The 20,293-nt window shown below is 42.8% G+C and overlaps 1 protein-coding gene across 1 annotated transcript in view; it reads left to right on the forward strand.

Moving 5' to 3' along the window:
- The window catches only part of LOC147181363 (inactive phospholipase C-like protein 2), a 73,139-nt gene that overhangs the window by 40,086 nt on the left and 12,760 nt on the right, over positions 1-20,293 (forward strand). Inside the window, exons 2-4 of the mRNA XM_086086846.1 lie at positions 8,913-11,399; positions 16,059-16,262; positions 19,510-19,585. Of these exons, the coding sequence (XP_085942972.1) occupies positions 8,913-11,399; positions 16,059-16,262; positions 19,510-19,585 (2,767 nt within the window). The remainder of the gene's footprint in view (positions 1-8,912; positions 11,400-16,058; positions 16,263-19,509; positions 19,586-20,293) is intronic.

Below are 20,293 nucleotides of genomic sequence, written 5' to 3' on the forward strand. Positions count from 1 at the left end.
ATCCTTACAAATGCCACTTAATCCTGAAAGCTTCCGTTTGTATTTGTCTTAAAAATACCATAGATGCAAAAAATAACAGATTTTGCATGGGAATCCTTGTAGCTCAAAATGAGTAGAACATTTTTGGGTGGTTAACTAAGGCCAGTTGTGAGAAGAACGGCGGGAAAAATTCTCTTGTATCTCAAGGCACCAGTGTACTAGAAAAAGATATAGAAGAAACGACTTCAACTTATCTTGTAACCACACTGTGGTTGCAAACTCTTCTTTTTTTATTGCAGTGAATGACTTGTGAGACACGGTATACAAACATACAATACAGGTTTCGTCCCAATTGGCTTCATATTGAACAGGATTCAGTTCAAGCTCCTTGAGGATAATCTTTTGGAGGCTTTGATTACAGGGATAGAAAATGCACAAATGAGGCCCGATAATCAGTATACGTGTGCCTCGCTTAAACTTCACTTAATTTGTTTAGATTCCTTAAACCTGTATTAGCTACTTGAAGATTGACGTAAGAATCCTTGGGTCCCTTGAAATCTACTTTATAAATACAAGTTCTTATTCATAGTGGTCCTTGAAGTGAAGTTGAAATCTTTTCCATGCCAAATGACTGGCTTTCTTGATCTCTTTTGTAAACAGCAGTAGATTAAACGGTGATGCTATTCCTTGTGCGGCTTCTGGGAACTTGGGGTCTGGAGTTTCTCATTGTGTTTTAGGGACAATGAGACACATTAATTAAGTGGGCGCCCAGACGAGTGAGGAGGCAAATGAGCGACCTTCAAGCATCCCCCGCTGAATTAGCGAGACAACCATCAGCAGGGGGATTGAGAGGCAACTCGGGGACAAACAAGCTCTTCCTTTTGCCTTTCATGTGTTATGATTTGACACAGCCTTCACTGCGCTGGCATCGCGACAAAGTCCGAGACGGCCGGCTGATAAGAGCGCAAGTCGACCTTGGGTAGGTTTTGAGATGGACCGTACTCGATCCCGCTGCTCAGCAACACGTCTGTACACGTGCACACTTGCGCTCACCTGACACCTGCTGCTGGAAAATAATTGGCCCCACTGCTAACGCAAGGTCACGGAAAAGCATGAGAGTGGCAGCTAGGGACAGCGAGGGAAGCGCCATGAGGGCGGCCACAGGAGAGCTCGACATGGCTGTGCACGCGCTGCATTTGAATGCAGCGCGTGTTGAGCTGTGAAGTAACTGAGTACAAATACTTTGTTACTGAATTTAATACTTACTTCCTACTTTTGGTAATAGATATCTGTACGTACTTTTGGTCATATTTTAGAGAAATGCTTGATGTTGTCAGCTGTTGTCTTGTGACCACCTAAAAAACACCAATTTCTGGTGTTCAGCAATTCTGTCAAATCTGGGGGGGGAGCCCTTTCAAAATAATACCATACATAATACAAATATACAGGAGGTCCAGAGTTATATTGTTGCACAGTCGTGGATGAGAGCAAGGAACATAATTGAAGTCTCCACTGATCAGCATGAGAGCGCCGGGATGCTTAAATTGTAATCTAGCGATCGCAGCATGCGTGACGTCACTCTTGTTGGCTGCAATCTGATGTTTGAATGTAAATAAACAACTGCACATTTTGTGGAGGACAAATGACCACTAAGGCCTTGTTCAGACTGCCAGCCCAAATCCGATTTTTAGCCCAGATTGAAAGTGGATGGCTCTTTTGTAGTCTGAACAGTCACAAAGCACATGAAATCCGATTTTTGCGGGACGGTAGTTTCATATCCGATTTGGACAGCATGTGTCTCAGTCTGATCAGCTCAAAACACTCAGAACGGATATGACTGTCCGTGACGTCACTCTACACATGCAAAAACCAAATGTGCCCGCGCTTTCAATATCCAACCGGTTTGCTGCCCAGCTGTTTCCTCGCATGCTCGGTAGTCAAACGCCTTGACGGCTCCACTGTCTCGTCGGCTCCTGTCATGCTCAACCGGAAATACAGTAACAATTTACGTTACTTGTGTTGAAGCCGGTCTCGCTACCCCATCAGTTCTTCACATGCACAAAAGGAAATTGAGAATTAGTGCCCAGCTGTTGCCAGAGCAATATGGTATTTAAAAAAAAAAAAAGAAGAAGCTTTGACGCGCTTGCGAGGAACAGGCAGTACAAAGCTGTAAACAGCGTCACAAACACTACACGCGCTGGGCGCCGCCTCCGTTCAATGTCGTTGCTGCAGCAACCTGTCAGATGGGTCAATAATGTGGCTCAGTCTAAACAGGGACAGATCGGATTTGGACACTTGCTAAAAACAGTCTGGACAGTCAGCCCTAGAAATCGGTTTGAGGAGGAATCCGATTGGAAACAGATATGCCTGCAGTTTGAACGCAGCCTTATACAGAAGCAATGGCTCCAATCCCCATCCCATTTTGTCCTCTCTCTCACATCATATTACCTCAAATTAGCATCCATCCATGTAGCTCCTCCCTGTTGTGGCATTGTAGATAAATTATACTCTCAGTTAAAAAAAATCATGGCCAAAACACTGTAACAGTGCAAATAATTTAGCACATAGGGTGAAAAGTAGAAATAAGTACGAATAAATGGAAAAGTTCACAGAACTGTTGTAAACAGGCTGTTCAATTCACAGATAAACACAACAGCAACAAGCCAAGCACCGATATTCTCCACCAAAGAATGCCAAATCAATGCTGTAAATAGTTCAAAATGTGTTATTAGCACAAAGGAAAACAAACTCCAAATGGTAAAAAAAAAGTGGAAAAGTACAGTGTTGTCAGTTCAATGCTGATTATCCTTTCAGAACTTTGACCCAAGCACATAGTGTGAGTACTTTTGATTCATCTGTTCAAATGCATAACGTAAAAAAGGGCACAGTGTGATTTATGGCCCGAGCTCATAAATATATCGGGCGTCCTCGAGACTGGCAGCGAAAGAAAACAGACGTTTTTGACACCGACGCCGTGACTGTGCTAAGCAGCTAGACCGGACTGCTGCGCTCGTGTTTGCCTTGTGTGCTTTGACAGCTCGATAGCATTGACCTCCACTCTCTCGACGGGCCAGTAATTAGCGAGATTGCTCATCGTGTCTTTTTCTTTTACAAGGTGCTCTGGAGGCTTTCCACATATTAGCTGTGCGCACAGCGTTAACAGCCAAGCGGGAGATTCGCATTCCAGGCAAAGGGAGCTACTAGCTTCAAATGACCTCCCGGATGGAAGTGTAAATCAATTTTCTGCAAAGAACGGGCGGGTGTTGAGGCCTGTCTACACACTCCAGTCACACTTTTTTTTCTTTTTTTCACATTAACTACCACACTAAGATGTTGTAATGTGATGCACAATGCGTGGCTGAGATGACTGAGAATTTTAGGACAGATTTGAGTGACAAATGGTGACAAGGCTGACTTGCTGCTTTGTTGTCTTCTGTTACTCCCTTCCAAATATGATGAAAGGAATGCTTATATTTCAAGACCATGAAGCAAACATTCAATTGTTGGATGTCTCTAAAATGTGATCCTGACTTATTATCCTGTAGTGTTGGCTGGTAAGGTTTTAAGAGTGACTTGTTTCCCCTCATCTGCTTGTAAAATGATGGAGAAATTGATTAAAATGTTAAAAGGAACCCCAACTGTCATGACAAGTTTACTCTATATTATTTGTGTGGTTGTTACCAACATAACTATGAGATTATTTTTTTAAAAATCATTTCCAGTTTAATACATTTTGTAGAAACTTTATTTGGACGTAAGCCGACATTATTTACATCGCAACGCATTCAGTGCGTAATGACATAGAATGGCGGCTGGCTCTCTGCCGAGCAATGTGAACCGCCTATAAAGAAAGCAAGGTAGGCCTCCGTAGCATTCCTAAAGGGACGAGCAAAACTCTTGAATGCGTCTGGCAAATGACGAGAGCATGGCGCGGGGGAGGGTGACTCTCCCGATCACATGTTGTTTCTTTAGGAACGCTACGAGACTGTCATGACAGTCGGGGTACCTGTTCAATATTTACAATCACAAATAAAACTCCTCCGTTTGTGATTTGTATTTGTGGTAAAAGCCTCAACACAACCTGTTGATCTTCTAAGTGTGTCCTGCAATGGCGTAACTTCAGGTTGCTGCTTAATTTGGTATTGTTCAGTTTCAGGTCACAGGCGCATGTTTCATGGATCTGCCCGACGCGGTATTGACCACACTCGTAAAGATTTGCAATCGTAAATATTGAACTGGTTGAACATTTACGACTGCCGGCCCCCACGGTTTTCTGAGGAGGAAAAATCACTATTAACACACCTTACACCACAGAATCATCGCTCAAGTGTCAGCAATGAATTGTGGGCAATCGACAGAATTCTTCATCATTAATGAGAGGACTGTTTAGACAATCGGTGGACCATTCAGTAACGGCTATAAAAACATATTTGGTGACTGGGCTGAATCACTTAGCAGAGTAACCTTGATGTTTCAATGACATTTTGCACGTGACGGTCACAGCCCTCATGGGAACGCCCCCTCCGGGACGCTGGACGGCAAAAGAGCCACTTGCCTGTATTGCAACCATTGAATCTCGTACAGCGTAAAGTCCTTTATCTAATCGATTATCTCATAAAATGGTCATATCTTGCTGTGCGGTCGGTTGTACAGACAGACAAAGACGTCGATTGATAGCAGCAATCAACAGAAAGGACTGGCAGCCCACAAAGTATTCACGGATTTGCAGCGATCATTTTTTGCGAGGTTAGTAGATAAATGTTGTAATTAGTAGATAAATGTTCATACATTTTACTAGTAAAGGTACACTCGAACAAAGATTGTAACAGAGGTGTCAACTTGCCGGTTTCAAATCACATTAACGAGCCAGCTAGTTAGCGTCCACTCCAACTGCACGGACACACAGCTTAGTTTTAAAATGTACCTTCTTCAAAACTATTAAGTGCATTTGACTGTTTAATAATGGGGGATTTTGTCTTTGGGCTTAGAGTTTTTCATTCTGGAGCCGGAGTCATATTTATGAAATGACTGCATAGCTTGCCACTACGATAGTCATTTGTTCCATGCTAGTAAACATAGTAACATAACGTCATCACAGCGTTTCAGTAAAGAACGAACTATTTAAAAGTAAGTCAGTTAGCATGATAACGATTTTACCTTTGCATTACGAGGTATATTGTCCCCCGGTGAGAGCGTAGCATCTCGTCCCAGAGACTCAGCCAGCGACAAGCTTTTGAATCAGCCCCGGTGTAAGGAGAACAGACGGCATTGACTACATAATGATATAGGTCGTGCGCTGTGAATTCCGGCAACGTCGGCGATTTGATTTCAAACTAGCGATCTCCAACTTAAGTCAATATCGCGCTCTATGAGTCCCGACTAAATGTGCAACTTCGACTGACAGGCGAACTTCGGTTGAAGTAATAGATTCCATGGCTCTATGGGCAATAATAACTTTTAATTTGTAAAATAACAGTTGCTCAGTCGCTCCGGGTCACGTCCACTTCCATTCAACAATCATCAGGGCAGTTACGTGATCACGTGACGTCGGTGTAAATGGTCAATATGGTTGAGCTGGAGCTGCTTATCTTCTTAGTATTCGTGTCATCTTATATTGCATTAGTGTAGCCTTTAGATGCACTCCTGTAAATTAAACCACTTCATGTTTCAAAAATCCAGTAATGATGTGCTTAGTTGCCATACCATCTACCGTAAGTGTTTGTTGTGTCTCTCGCCTCCCCCTGACATGGGTTTTTCTCCTCAGTGTGATTTAATTTGCTTTATTGGCATTGAGGTTGCACAGCATGTCTAAAACATCTAAACTAATTGAGTTATTAAACTCATTAAACCAGCCCTCTTTCTCAGTCTCCATCAGTGGCTTCTCCTCCCACCCCCCACATCACCCCCATCTCCCTGTTGCAAATAAACATTGTTAGCATAGATCCACGTCACCTCACTTTCTTTCACTCGACTACCAACAGACACTTCTGTCTGCGCAGTTTTTTTGGGAGTGCAGTCGATTAGGGTTTGAATGATGGCCGCCTTGGGTTCAGTGTGGCAGGTTAAACGCCAGTGTGTGGCAATTGCGTGGGGTGGGGGGCGGGGTGTTGGGGGCTGGGGGGTGAATGGGTCCGTAGTGGGTCAATGGGGTGGCGGTGTTTTGACGATGACCTGTAAAGTCATTTGGAGTCATTTGCTATCAAATTTATCCCTCCAGTGTCTCCTTTTTACGAGTTCCAAGACGGCAAAGCTCATTGTAACTCTGATTTTTGCGCTCTGACGTCTTGATGTGCTTTGATCGCACCAGCGGGACCGGGGGACTCTGGAGGTCTCTTCGCCATCTGCACCTGTTTTCTCACTCCCAGCCACTTCTGTTACCGCGTCTGTCGCTGCCGAGCTTTCTGAGCTGAGTCAAGCGAGGGCCGCGCGAGGCGTACAGCGTAAACAACCACCTCGAAATCTGCTCTTTCTCCGCACCTTTTAGCGTTGACGCATCAAAACACATTGCTCAGCCATCACATCGAATAAAGTCAAATGGTCAAGGCATCTTTGTTTGCTGATGACTTCAGTTGGAAAAACAATTCACTTTCCAAAGCGGGTGAAAGAGGATGACCTTCCCGAGGTTCTGAGGGAATTTTATTCTGACTAATGCCATCAACCAGATACACAAAATCTCAAAGTTGCTAGTGATCAAATTTGCTAGTGCTTCCGAATTTGCTAGTATTTATTTGGAACTCCATACATTATTCAATGCTTATGCTTATTCCAAAATGACACGAACATATTCCTAAAACAATTTTGGCCGGGCTTGCCAATGTAGATTTATCACTATAGGAAAGAGTAAACAAAGAAGCTATACAAACTCAAAAAGTCATGAATGGATTTGAATGACATTTGTTGTGTGGCTTTGGTCTGATCCTCGACGATAAACCTTGCATCATGATTCACGTCCACAGTTCTGATCTTAATTCAAATAGGGATCGTTGAAGCCTTCAGGGAAAATCTTTTGGCAGTCAAAACACTGTAAACATGTTTGCGGCATCTGTATTTGTTAGATTTTTCCTGTCACAATTGACACTCAATGTGCACTGAGGCTTAGCTACGTCGGATGGGCTGTCAGGGTGTGTGCTGACACAAATCCCATGATCCATGCAACTGTAGTAAGCACGTCATCAACCAAGGTCCTTGCTTTGTCTTCTTCTGTTATCCAGATGCCCTTGACGATAACCTCGCTATTCGTTCACAATCCACTCACACACACACACACACACACATAAAGGACCCAGGATCTCCGTGGGGGAATGGAACTGGCGATGAGCTGCTATAGACGGACAAAGTGCATGTGCGAATGGTAACCTGCCAGGACTTGCGTGAAGAAGGAGGCACAAGGCTCAGCGCTTCGGTGCAATTGGTAGGAAGTAGGCCATGGGAGGCAATGACGATGAGTCCCATAGGAAGTTCCTTCATCTTCCGTGTGTTCAAACTAAGGTTGAGCTGCATCATGCACCCACAAGACCTGACGTTTAAGAGGCTCGACAAGTACATGTTGAATGAGTCAGCGTATATCACAGAGAACATGTTAAATTTTAGCTGTGGTCACTAACATCATAGAGTATCAGGCAGTGGAAGAGATCCTAAGGGAGCTGCATAAAACGTTCACAAGCTACAAATGCCAAAGTGGAATTTCATATTCTAACTCGGCTAAACACTTGAAATGGCAACCATGCACATACAGATTAAATAATGCACTACGTGCACTTCAGTCACACATCCTAATCCAAGATCTCAATGAATTATGTTCCAGTTCCAAATCTTCATTGATTGATTTTTCTTTTATTGTTGTTTACAGAAAATGAGCAAGGGGAAAAACAAATCAGTCTTCAGAAATGTACCCAAAATCAAAGTAAATACTAAATAGTAAATAAAATTCAACTTGACGCTAAACAGGTGGAGCTGTTTGTACTGTTTAGCACAGCTACCTCACATTAAAAAAAGAGTCCCAGTTCGTATTTTAACTTGGCCTTTCTGTGTGATGTTTTCGCTAATTCCACATTCCAAAATCAATGACAACTAAATTTTCCTTAAGGGTGTATGGTACTTTTAGACAAAAGTATCATGCAAGACAGCACATTTTGATGCACACTGCTAACCAATGACCTGAGTCGTTCCAGTGTCACCAGCATGCGGTGACAAACATCACCATTTGTCTTTTTTCACCTCTGCAGAATAAGAGGAGATAGAAGACGTCCAACAAGGACAACATTAGAAAGCCATGATAATGACGGGTTTTTTTCTCCCTTTGCATCGAGGATTGCTCATTAATCAGGATGATGTACCGGGCCTCATCTTCCCTGTATTGTCAGTAGGAAGATGGATGGTTCAGAGGTGCTCCAGTGTGCCTTGAGTTGAACTGTGCTCTATTAGCCGATCCATCAGATCGGTACAAGCATCAGCTGTCGGGGAGGAGGCTGTGTTGAGAAATATAGTAATTGTACATACAGTAGCCAATCTTCTCCCTGTAACCCCTTGCCTGCCATTTGTAGTTTATTGTTTTAAAATTGAAAATGGAAAAGGTTTTACATTGACCGCTCATGTTTTATCGCATTCCCTCTTGGCAATATGAACTGAGATCTTTGTGTTGTTTGGCATTTTATGAAATTTGGCACATTTTCATTTTCTTGATTTCAGCTTGAGATTAATGTGGTTTTCTGTAAGGCCATAAGCCAGGTTTTCAGTAAAATGTCAGGAGAGCCCATCGCTATTTACCATCTTCATAGATATTGTCGAGCTCTCATTATGTCAGGTCTCGAGATTTATGAGTATTTTACTATGGTGTGTCTTAGCTTTATAAAGCTTTACAAAGCTATACAGTCTTCTTCCTCATACATTGTTAATCATATAATACAAATATTTGTTTCCTCTCTTGTTTACAGGATGGGTCCAAACAGAGGCAGGTGAGGAAAAAGACGGTCTCCTTCAGCTCCATGCCGAGTGACCGCAAGATCAACAGCACAGCGGCATGCATGGCTTTCATGATGGAGGGATGCGAGATGAAGAAGGTCCGCTCCAATTCGCGCATGTACAACAGATACTTCCTGCTGGATCCGGACATGCACTGGCTCCGCTGGGAGCCCTCCAAAAAGGACTCCGAGAAGGCAAAGCTTGAGATCAAGAGCATTAAGGAGGTCCGATTGGGGAAGAAGACCCCAGTCCTCCGCAGCAATGGTCTCTCTGATCAGTTCCCAGATGAATGTGCCTTCTCGATCATCTATGGGGACAACTATGAGTCACTGGATTTAGTTGCCAGTACTGCTGATGTGGTCAGCACCTGGGTGATGGGCCTGAGATATCTGGTCTCTTATGGCCGACACCCCGTGGACATGGTGGAGCCCAGCCAACCAAGTGTACGGACATCTTGGATTAGCTCAGTCTTTGTGTTCGCAGACATGGAAAAAGACGGACACATTGACCTTTTTAGGGCCACGCAAATTATCAAGGGGCTCAACCCTGGAATGAAAGAGGCGATGATAGAACTCAAGTTCAAAGAACTCCAGAAAGCTAAAGACCAATATGGTGAGGCAATTAACATGGACACATTTGTGGAGGCCTACTGTGAGCTCTGTACACGACCAGAAATTTTCTTCTTGCTAATGCAGTTCTCCAGTAACAAGGAGTACCTGGACTGTAAAGACCTCATGTTATTCGTAGAGGTGGAGCAGGGTGTAGAAGGTGTAACAGAGGACATGTGCAGAGATATGGTTCTAAAATATGAGCCATCGGTAGAAGGCAGGGAACGGATTTACCTCTCCATTGATGGTTTTACACATTACCTCCTCTCCTCTGAGTGCCACATCTTTGACCCACAGCACAAACGTGTGTGCCAAGATATGACTCAGCCATTGTCCCACTACTACATCAACTCTTCACATAATGCCTCCCTTCTGGAAGATCACTTCTGGGGTTCTTCTGACATCAGTAGTTACATTCGAGTTCTGAGGATGGGCTGTCGCAGCATTGAGGTCATCGTCTGGGACGGCCCTGATAATGAACCGGTAGTGTATGTTGGTAGTTCTGTGGCCTCACAGCTAGTTTTCTCCAAGGTCTTAGATATCATCAACCAATATGCGTTTGAGAGCTCCGAGTATCCCCTGATCCTCTGTTTAGTGGCTCATTGCTCTATCCCGCAGCAGAGGGTTATGGCCCAACACATGAAAAAGATTCTTGGGGACAAACTATATGTGGATTCACCCAACAAAGAGGAAAACTACCTACCATCTCCTGAGAAACTCAAAGGTAAAATCCTTCTCAAGGGTAAGAGGCTAGAGTCCAGCTGCGCAGACCCTGAGGGTGATGTGACAGAAGAGGAAGAGGGTCTAGAAATGTCCAGACGAGTTGGAGTAGATGACGGGGACCAGCTAAATGGCTTGGGATGCAAAAGACTCCGTCTGTGCAAAGAGCTCTCTGAGCTTGTGTCTCTCTGTAAATCGGTACAGTTCGGGGACTTTGACACATCCAAAAGGGACCAAAAATACTGGGAGATTTGCTCTTTCAATGAGGTTGATGCAAACAGGTTTGCCAATGAGTTTCCAGAGGAATTTGTCTGCTACAACAAGCGCTTTCTCTCCAGAGTGTACCCCACCCCGATGAGGATTGATGCCAGTAACATGAACCCCCAAGATTTCTGGAAGTGTGGCTGCCAAATTGTGGCCATGAACTACCAGACACCTGGCCTGATGATGGACCTCAACCTTGGCTGGTTCAGACAAAATGGCAACTGTGGCTTCGTGTTACGGCCAGCCATCATGAGGGAGGAGGTGTCCTATTTCAGTGCCAATGCTCGGGATTCTCTGCCAGGGGTTTCCGCCCAGCTCCTTCACATTAAGGTCATCAGCGGGCAGAACCTACCCAAGCCTCGTGGCTCTGCGGCCAAGGGTGATGTGGTGGAACCTTACATATACGTGGAGATTCATGGCATCCCGGCTGATTGTGCTGAACAAAGAACCAAAACCGTCTCCCAAAATGGCGACAACCCCATTTTTGATGAGAGTTTTGAATTTCAGATCAACTTGCCTGAACTGGCGGTCCTGCGCTTTGTGGTGCTGGATGATGACTACATTGGAGATGAGTTCATTGGCCAGTACACCATCCCGTTCGAGTGCCTGCAGCCCGGCTACAGGCATGTCCCCCTGCAGTCTCTGTCTGGGGAGTTCTTACCCAACACCACACTGTTTGTCCACGTGGCCATCACAAACAGACGGGGAGGAGGCAAGGCCCATAAGAGAGGAATTTCAGTCAGGAAAGGTCGGAAGGCCCGTGAATACACAAACACCAAGACTACGGGGATCAAAGTGGTGGACGAACTCTTCAGAGCATCAACCCAACCCCTTCGGGAGGCCACAGACCTCAGAGAAAATGTACAGGTAAGGAGAAACTTTTGATTTCTTTCACACTTGGCACTGGACACTTTTTTGCAGAATGTCTTCTTTACCCACTACTTTGCTTTGTCTTTTCGTCCCATCTCTTGTAATGCAGCACGTGACAGATAATTATAGAATAAATCTTGTCATAGGAGACAGCAATCCTCATCTTTAACGTCCAAGAAACATCTATTATTTTACCTGATACAAGCCAGACAATGCCAAACTTCCTTCCTCACTAAGTACACCACGTGGTTACAACTTGATGTGTAGTGATCGAAATTCACTTCACTTCACGGTTGTGCACGGAGCCGCGCTGCTAATTGCGCTCCATTAATGTTGCGTAAAAAAGCAGTGATACTGCGACAATGGTATGCAATTAGTCAGTGTATGAATAGTGTAATCATTAATGAGGGACAATTACCACCCAATGCAAATGGTCTGCGTTGCTAAGCATTCATACTTTGAGACTCCTCCATTGTCCAAATCTGACTAATAAGCACAAGTAAATGTCTTTCTCAGGACAGGTGATAAATAAATGTCTTGTTTCTGTGTATGGCAAAGCATCGATCATCTTACATTGCATTTATCACAGAATGTCATCTCTTTTTTTTTTTTTACATGGAAATTAGCAGTATGTGGACCCTTGATACTTTAACGCAATCAAACAACACTTGCCGCCTTTTCTACTCGCAAAACCAAATTCTCATTTTCCTTTTGAAATGGAAATGTGTGTTTTGGAGACGAGGAGATAAAAGTCGAGGGGAAGTTGAAAAGATCTTCACGCTCAATAAATAAAAGAGAATTCCTTTTAAATGTAAAAATAAACATAAAAAAATACACCGGCAAAAGCTTTGTAGTGGCCAGTTGTGTGGAGCCTGCAACTTGGATCTGGATTGTGCTGCCGGGCCCAAAGCCAACAACCCAGATGGATGGCATCTCTAGAGGGATTCTTCAGTGAAACCGCAAAGCAAAGATTGAACCTTCAACTAAAGAAGATATCTTCATTTAAAAAATATATATAATTATTTGCACAAAATCAGAACCATTTGATGGCACATGCTTATTGTCTTGAAAGTAGCTGCAAACTATTACTGTCAAAAACAATTACTATAAAGTTACTCTAAAATCGTTTTGTCCATGTGGAAAAGCTTCCAGCGGTCTGCTTTGAAAAATTATTAGTAGCGTTAACAGAGTTTCCCCCCAACAAACTTGCTAAGCCTGGTGATCAGAGATGAACTGGAAACAAAATTCGGACAGAGATATTTTTCATTGAGGGGGTTTTATTCGTTGTGGGGTGTCGGACATCCATGGATTACTATTCTTCTTACTCCAATGGGGAAAGGGAGTATGCAAGGTGACCCACAGGTGGCGATTACTATGCATCAAATGGGGAGGGGTTTGTTGGCGTGGCGCTAGGGGCAAGAAAACTCTGGACTCTCTTTCCTATGTGCTATTTGTGTGTGTTGTTTGGATATTTTTTTTTTACTTAATTGTTTCTCCTAATTGCAAACAAAATAACAACCCAGATGACACCAACTGTGAGGCAGACATGCGAACCAGTCTACCCTGCTGCCTCAATTTTATTTAAAAGAAAAAGTGTTTAATTCAATTTTATTCATGAGAATGCAGCACCGTATTAATTACATTAAGACTCTGAAATGTTCCATTGTGTAAATGGGAATGTTTACTTGCTCTACCATAGGCTAGTGACCAGTCCAGTAGGTAACCAGCCTAATGTCAACTGATGTGTCAACCCCACCCCGACCCTAATGTGGATAAGCGCTCTAGAAAAGGGATAGATATTTAAGAACGCCATTTTTGGTAATTGATCGAGCACTGCCCTTCTTGCCTTAATTGCCTAATTGACACGGATTACATGATTGCAATTGTGACTTATTTTCACCCCAAAATACTGGGAAGTCTCGAATTGAGCAGCTGACAATGCAGAGAAAACCAACAGAAATAACTCCTCCAATTCAGTAGTAGGAGCTAAAATGAAGACAAACCTATTGAAGTATGAGAATAATACGGTTGACCCGTTATGACGGTCCAATTTGCTCATAGATTGTTGCGCTTTGCAGTTTGAAGGACGATTGTGGAGAGTTTGCTGCATTTGCCTAAATGTAAACAGTGATCTCTTATAGGCTGATCTGACACACACCTCCTCGCAATGCTATTTCCCCATTAAGGAGGGGGCGGGGGGGGGGGGATACATAGGGATAGAAACAAAAGAAGTGTTGTAAAGGGGACACAAAGCTTCCATTGGGGAAATGTGGGAAGGGGAGTTAAGTGGGGAGCAGGGGGGGGGGGGCGTAATTAAAAACACAAGCCTCTTGTTGGTTTCGCAACTCCACTGTGGATTTTTATTGCACAACAGGATGAACCCAAACAAATACCCAATGTGTGCAAATAACTGAAGCTCAACAAGCGCACTGGGACATGCGTTAACGGCCGTCACATGTAATTATGAACTGGTGCTGGTCCCTTATCCCTTTTAGTTGCTCTCTTTGCTACTTGAGGTGCTTTCGGTGGTCCAGCATGCAGATGTGGCGGCATCATCGTTCCCCGGGCCACTGCAAAGGTGATGCAGTGACACAGCACGTCCTCGTGGGATGTGGAGCGGATTTTTCTGCAGGTCCAGCCCGGGGAGACAGACGATTCCCACAGTGCTTGAGCGTGAACTGCTTCTTAAACACCACAAAGTTTGTTTGCTTCCAGGCCTCTATTCATCAAATCGCCTTGTGTTTGGCTCCAGTTTGTGTCGCTGGCTGTGATTAAAATCAAGGTGAATGATGGCAGGCGCACAAAGAAGGTGTGAAGTATTTGATATTTTGTGCCAAAATCAAGCCAGAAAATTCTTAAGGCATGGACACCAGATCGAGTCAGAAAAACTCATTTGAATTTGATTTGTAAAGTATTTGTTTAAATTTTGGAGGGAAAAAAAAAACCTTGGAAGAAACTGAGTAAATTTGTCACTGTAATGAAACTTGTATTGTGTATGAAATATCTTAGGGGTGTGCCAAAAAATCGATTCTCATTTAGTCTGATTCAGAATCGATTTTAAATGTCCTAAAATCGATTTTATTTAAATTATTTTATACCGTCTTCCCTTTGTGTGTGCCTTTATTTGGAGCGCTGTTCATGTTGTAACCGATTTGGCCACTTAGGGGCAGTGTGGTTCCACGCGGTCTGATACACTGTTAAGTTGTAGCCACATTAGAGGGTAGAAGGAAAAAGTCACGATCAAGTTATTCCAATAAAAGTAGTTTTTTTGCAGTGTGGAGCCGTTCTTTTGAGTGATAAAAGTGCCGTGAGTAGCGTGCTAATTAGCATTAGCGAATCAGACTGGAGTCGATCATTACGATTCCTTGCACATCTGTAGATTGAAGCAAAAATCATTGTCAATCAAATCATTTCGAATAAAAAAATCTTTCTTAATCGAAAATAGATTCTAAATCGAATCGCAGGCCCAAAAATCGGAATCGAATCGAATCGTGAGACATTCAAAGATTCCCACCCCTAAAAAATATTATACAAAAAAGTGAACAATAAATCAGGAAATATTCCCTCAACATTTTTACTCACATTAGTTCGCAGGTATGACATGCTTTGGTCAAAATACCCAAGCAGTTTTTACATATTTTATCAGCCACTTCATACAGGGATGGGTGAGTAAGTACCGGTATCAGGCGTTGGTATTGGGTCGATACCTGGCCTTATTTCAAAGTATCGGTACTTGCGTGGTATCGTGTGCCCTCTTGTGACCGTTTTACGATCAGGAACTAGAAATTAGAAGAATAGAAATTGCCATTCATTTCAGGCAATTTGAAGGAAAAATGCTATGAAGGGATATTGAGGTCTTTCTTTTGTTTTGTTTTTTTGTGGAAATTTCATGTACCAAAAGTGCTAGTGGTATCGATAATGGTTTTGGCATTTGTTTGAGTACTTGTACTGGTATCAGTCTGAAAAAAGTGGTATCGCATATTCCTATACTGCTTGGCCAATGGCGAGTCCGACAAAACTCACTGCAGCTCTGCTTACCTTTCGGCTTTGACATTTGCTCCGTCTTTTAGAAGAGATGCTTTTCGTTAAACAACCACCATATGTGCTTTTCTATTTTCAAGCTGTTCTCTTAACGTTCTGTTTTGAGCCACAAAAAGCACCCCAAAAACCTACGCCAAAAACAGGAAGCTGGCCTGCTCAAGGCCGAGCGATACAAATGATCCTGATAAAGCTATAATAATCTCATGAAGAAAATAATGACATTTAGCGAGCCGTCGGGATCTATGGTCTGCTGTAATCAAGATGATTTGTGATGCGATATCAACGGGATCATAGAGAATGAAGCCGATTTGTAATGTGATAATTATGGAACAATTGAAGATGAAGGCCAACAGGAATTGACGAAGTGCGCTTGCTTGTTCTGCATCAGCAGCGTGACTTGAAGACAAGCGCCGTCATTTTACTGTCGCCATTAGACAAATAAGCATCCTTCTCTTGTCCTGTTTCTTTCCTGTCACAAAATTGTCTCCTTCAAAGACATTTGGAATACGATCACTTCTGCTAAGTGCATTAGCCTTACAGGAATGCGAGATTTTGGCTTGCCGTCACAAGGACACAAAATATCAATTGTATGCGCATTTGTTCTTTTCTTCCCAGAATGCCTTGGTGTCCTTCAAGGAGCTGTGCGGGCTGACGCCGGCCGCCAACATGAAGCAGTGCATCTTGACCGTGTCCACCTGGCTGATGAACAGCGAGAGCTCTCTGCGGGTGACCGTGGACCTGAGCGAGACCTACCCCACCATGGAGGCTCAGGGTCTGGTGCCCGAGCTGCTGCGCAAAGTGCTCAACGCTTACGACATGGTAAGTACGTGTGACTGTGACAAAATTGTGAATTTGGAGGACTCGCTATCGTTTCATGTTGGAACTTGTTTGGAGTGGCACTGATACCGATACTGTATTCGGACTCAGAATCTAAAATGCTCAGATTCAATGCATTACATTACCCTCTTTATCGTATTTCTTTTATCTTATGTTATTTTCACGAGTTTGGGGACTTGGTGGGCTAACCTGGGACCTCAGGGATTGTATTTTGTGCCATGCCATGTGGAAATGTGTTTTAATATATTTGGTTATTAGATATTTGTATTCTTGAATTTTGAGAAAACAAAATTCCTTGAATCCTTGAAAACTCAGCATTAAATAGGACTAGAGTAAGTAAGTAAAATAAGAATATTGTACACAAAAATAGCAATTGAAAACAAATACTGGGTGTCGCTGTGCATTTTGGCCTCTTAGGGGCAGTGTGGTGCCGTGCATCCATGGTGTACACGCTTACAATGAGAACAGAAGATTGAATTCTAATAAAATAACTCATTTTTCACAAATTGGACAGAATTTGTGCCTTTGAGTAGTGCTATCCTACCTGTGGTTATTTGTTTCCACAGCATTTGTGTGTGAATATGCATTATTTGAAAGGCAATCACTAGCGAAGTTGATGCTATCTTCCCGTTAGCATTTGAATGGGATCCTCCTGTCGCTTTAGAATTAGCGCTAGGCTAGTGATGTTTTAAAAAATTAAGCATGTATTGTATTCAAATATACTGTGCATGTGATTAGTCTCATTGCGGTTTTAGTTTTACAGTTAATTCCAACTTGGGTGTCATGAGATATCTTAAAGGACGCTTAGGGACGGCAGAATCACATTGAATCGCTCCGGGCTTGCTACAAGCAACATGGAGCATTCAGGGTACTATGCCGTTCTGCACATTAATCGATTTCCTTCGATAATTACATTGTAAACATCGAGAAAAGACAAAATCAAAATCGCAATAACATTTCAATTAAACGTCCAGGCCGAGATTCCGGGTTCCATTTTGGGCTCGGGCCTTTGTTTTGTGGAGCTGCTTGTTTCTCTTTTACTTGGTCTGGGTTCCTTCTGGGTACTCCAACTTGTCTTCAACGTTTAAATCTTTTCTGTTTCTGTCCTATGCTGTAGACATTTAATTTCCCTTATGAGATGAAAAAATCTTTTCTAACCTGTCTCTTATGTCAGTGTTTTGCATGGTACAAAATACAAATCAGATTTAATCTCAAATATTAAACTTTTGATTCCCTTGGAGAGAAAAAATAACACGGTCTGTTCTCATTCAGTTTGAGATTTCCTTCCCTGCAATGTAATGGTTGAGAAACCACTATTGCTGGGTTTTAATGCCACCTTTAATCTGAAGAGGAAATGATGCATCAATCGTGCTGTGTAACCAATAATCTGAAGATTTTTTTTACCTAGAAAATATTGTATAGGGGTTGAGAATTTTAGACCATTTTAGGCATATAAGGTCGTTTTTTTTATTGAATCTGGCCTGCTAAGCATTTGCAATATCCAGAAACCTGTAATAATAGTTCCAATGGTTGTAATCATTTAGCTGCTTCTTACTCCAGTTGTTGAACTCAATGATCAAGCTAACTTTAATTACAGAGCACTTAAAAAAAATAATTAAAAAAAAAGTGATAGAATCAACATTCTTTAACAATACATTTGGACTAAAAATAATAGTAAATGAGTGGGGTGGGGAATCTAATAAAAGAGAAAGCAAATAAATGACAAAGTGAGTCAGAGCTGCTGCAACAGGCTGCTTGCTAACTCAACATGCTGTTGCATTGTGGGTAGAGATAGATCTTTTCAGGACCGATACCGATTATCGTAGTCAGGGAGGCCGATAACCGATATTTGAAGCAGATATACATTTGCAGGAGAAAAAAAAGTTGGTGTCAAAATTTTTAATAATAATAAAAACTCCAGCACTTGCCTGCTTAAATGCCTTCAAGTACATGTTTATTAAACAGCTTTTGTGATTTGCAACATGTTAAAGGTTTTTTGTTTGCCATGAAGCTTTTGCACCAACTATAACGCCAACTCCCAAATAGCCACTAATTTGCGGACTAACTGCTCGCAAGTTAACCATTTACCCACACGTTAACCCCAGGATAACTCCCAAATAGCCACAAAAAAACGGCTATTAGGTTAGCCCGCGAGCTAACTGTTAGCTCAGGGGCTAATTTAGTAGCTGTTAATTCGCGAGCTAGCCGGTTAGCTCGCGGGCTAATAGCTCCTAATTTGCGAGCTAACTGTTAGCTCGCGGGCTAACCATTCACCAGCACGCAAGCTCCCAAATAGCTGCTAATTCGCGAGCTAACTGTTAGCTCGTGGGCTAACTGTTCGCCCACACGCTAGCTTCCAAATAGCTGCTAATTCGCGAGCTAACTGTTAGCTCGTGGGCTAACTGTTCACCCACACGCTAACCCTGGATAACTCCCAAATAGCCGCTAAAAAACGGCTATTAGGTTAGCCGGAGGCCGTTAATCCGTGAGCTAGCCTTTAGCTCGCAGGCTAATAGCCGCTAATTGCTGTTAGCACTGCATGAGCAACCAATCAGATGGTGCTGTGGGCAGGCTAATGCTGCAGGGAGTCAACAGCCGCTGACTCAGAGCAGACTGAGGAGAAAAGCGCCCATCGGAGCAAAAATAACAGTTTCTAATATATAAGCCATCAAAACAAAAAAAGAGGCCGATGCTGATATTCATAAAATGCTGAATATCGGCGCCAATTATCGGTCTATAACTAATTGTGGGTCAAATTGACCACTGTTTTTAAATGTGGGGGGAAAAAATTGATAGCATATTCTTGGTGTTTTCTTTTTCATGTAGTATTTAAAATTAAAATAAAGTAAATTTAGAGAGGGTTAAACATGCAGCAGGACACATTGAGCCATGAACATTTTTGTTGTTGCGAAGTTAACACATAACGGGAGGGTTCATTAAAAATCAATGTATCCGTTTTCTGGAGCACTTCACAAAGGTCACGGTTGTGCTTGAGCCTATCTCAGGGTACACCCGCACTGGTCGCTAGACAATCGCATGGCACATATAGACAAGCAACCATTCACACTCACACCAAAGGACAATTTCGAATCTGGCATGCATGTTTTTGGATTGTGAGATGAAAACGAGTTCCCACGCAAGCAACCTCAACAACCGTTGGGCTTAAGAAAATCAATTGTGTTTAATATTATGTGATCGACTGTAATGTTCTTATCTTCTTTGCAACTAGATGATCCAGACCAGCAGAACACTGATTGAGTCGGCTGACGTGGTCTACTCTAAACTTGTGCAAGCACAGCGTGCAGGTATGAATGCAACGCAATGGGGGGAAAAGTACATTAAATTGTTATTAATTGCAGTTTGCTATGGTTGCGTAACCACTAGCAAGTAATGGCACTTAAGCTATAAGCAAGCGACAGCAGCACAAAGAAACGAGGCGCGATGAGGGAGGGCTCCCACTCCCACCCTCGCGCGAGCTGCTGCTCAACCCGAGGACAAGTCACTTAGCATCGTAGTGTCTTAATTGGTCCAAATGGAAACGGAAAGTGAAACGATAGAACACAAGCTTAAGTAAGGCCAATCAAAAAATTGTCAGCAGTTCCATTTTTTTGTATAATGTTTAATCTCGCCTAAGATGTCTGTCGTAGGACCAGGATTGACCTGTGAGAGGCAGCATTGTACCACACTGGAAAATACATACACAGCAGAAAATGGAGTAGTAGTAGAAGAAGAAACAGATGCAGCAAGGCCCTCGCCGTCTTCACTTTTTTCGACCCCTGCGATGGCGAACGTTCTGAAACATTGGAGGGAAGGGTGATTTTCCCTGATAAGCGTTTGGAAGTTCCAACTAGTAATGGCTAATGAGTTAGCTTATATTGTTAGCACGATAAGATGTCGAAAAATTGATGCTGTATGTTTTTTGTGTGTGAATGTTAACTAAATATTGATGTAATTGTTGAGTTGTCTTGTAGATTTGTTGTTTTATAACTTGTTAACAATTTTGTTGAGTTTGT

Source organism: Leptonotus elevatus, chromosome 1, assembly GCF_054856555.1.
Source record: "Leptonotus elevatus isolate MCC_2025b chromosome 1, RoL_Lele_1.0, whole genome shotgun sequence".
Classification (NCBI taxonomy): domain Eukaryota; kingdom Metazoa; phylum Chordata; class Actinopteri; order Syngnathiformes; family Syngnathidae; genus Leptonotus; species Leptonotus elevatus.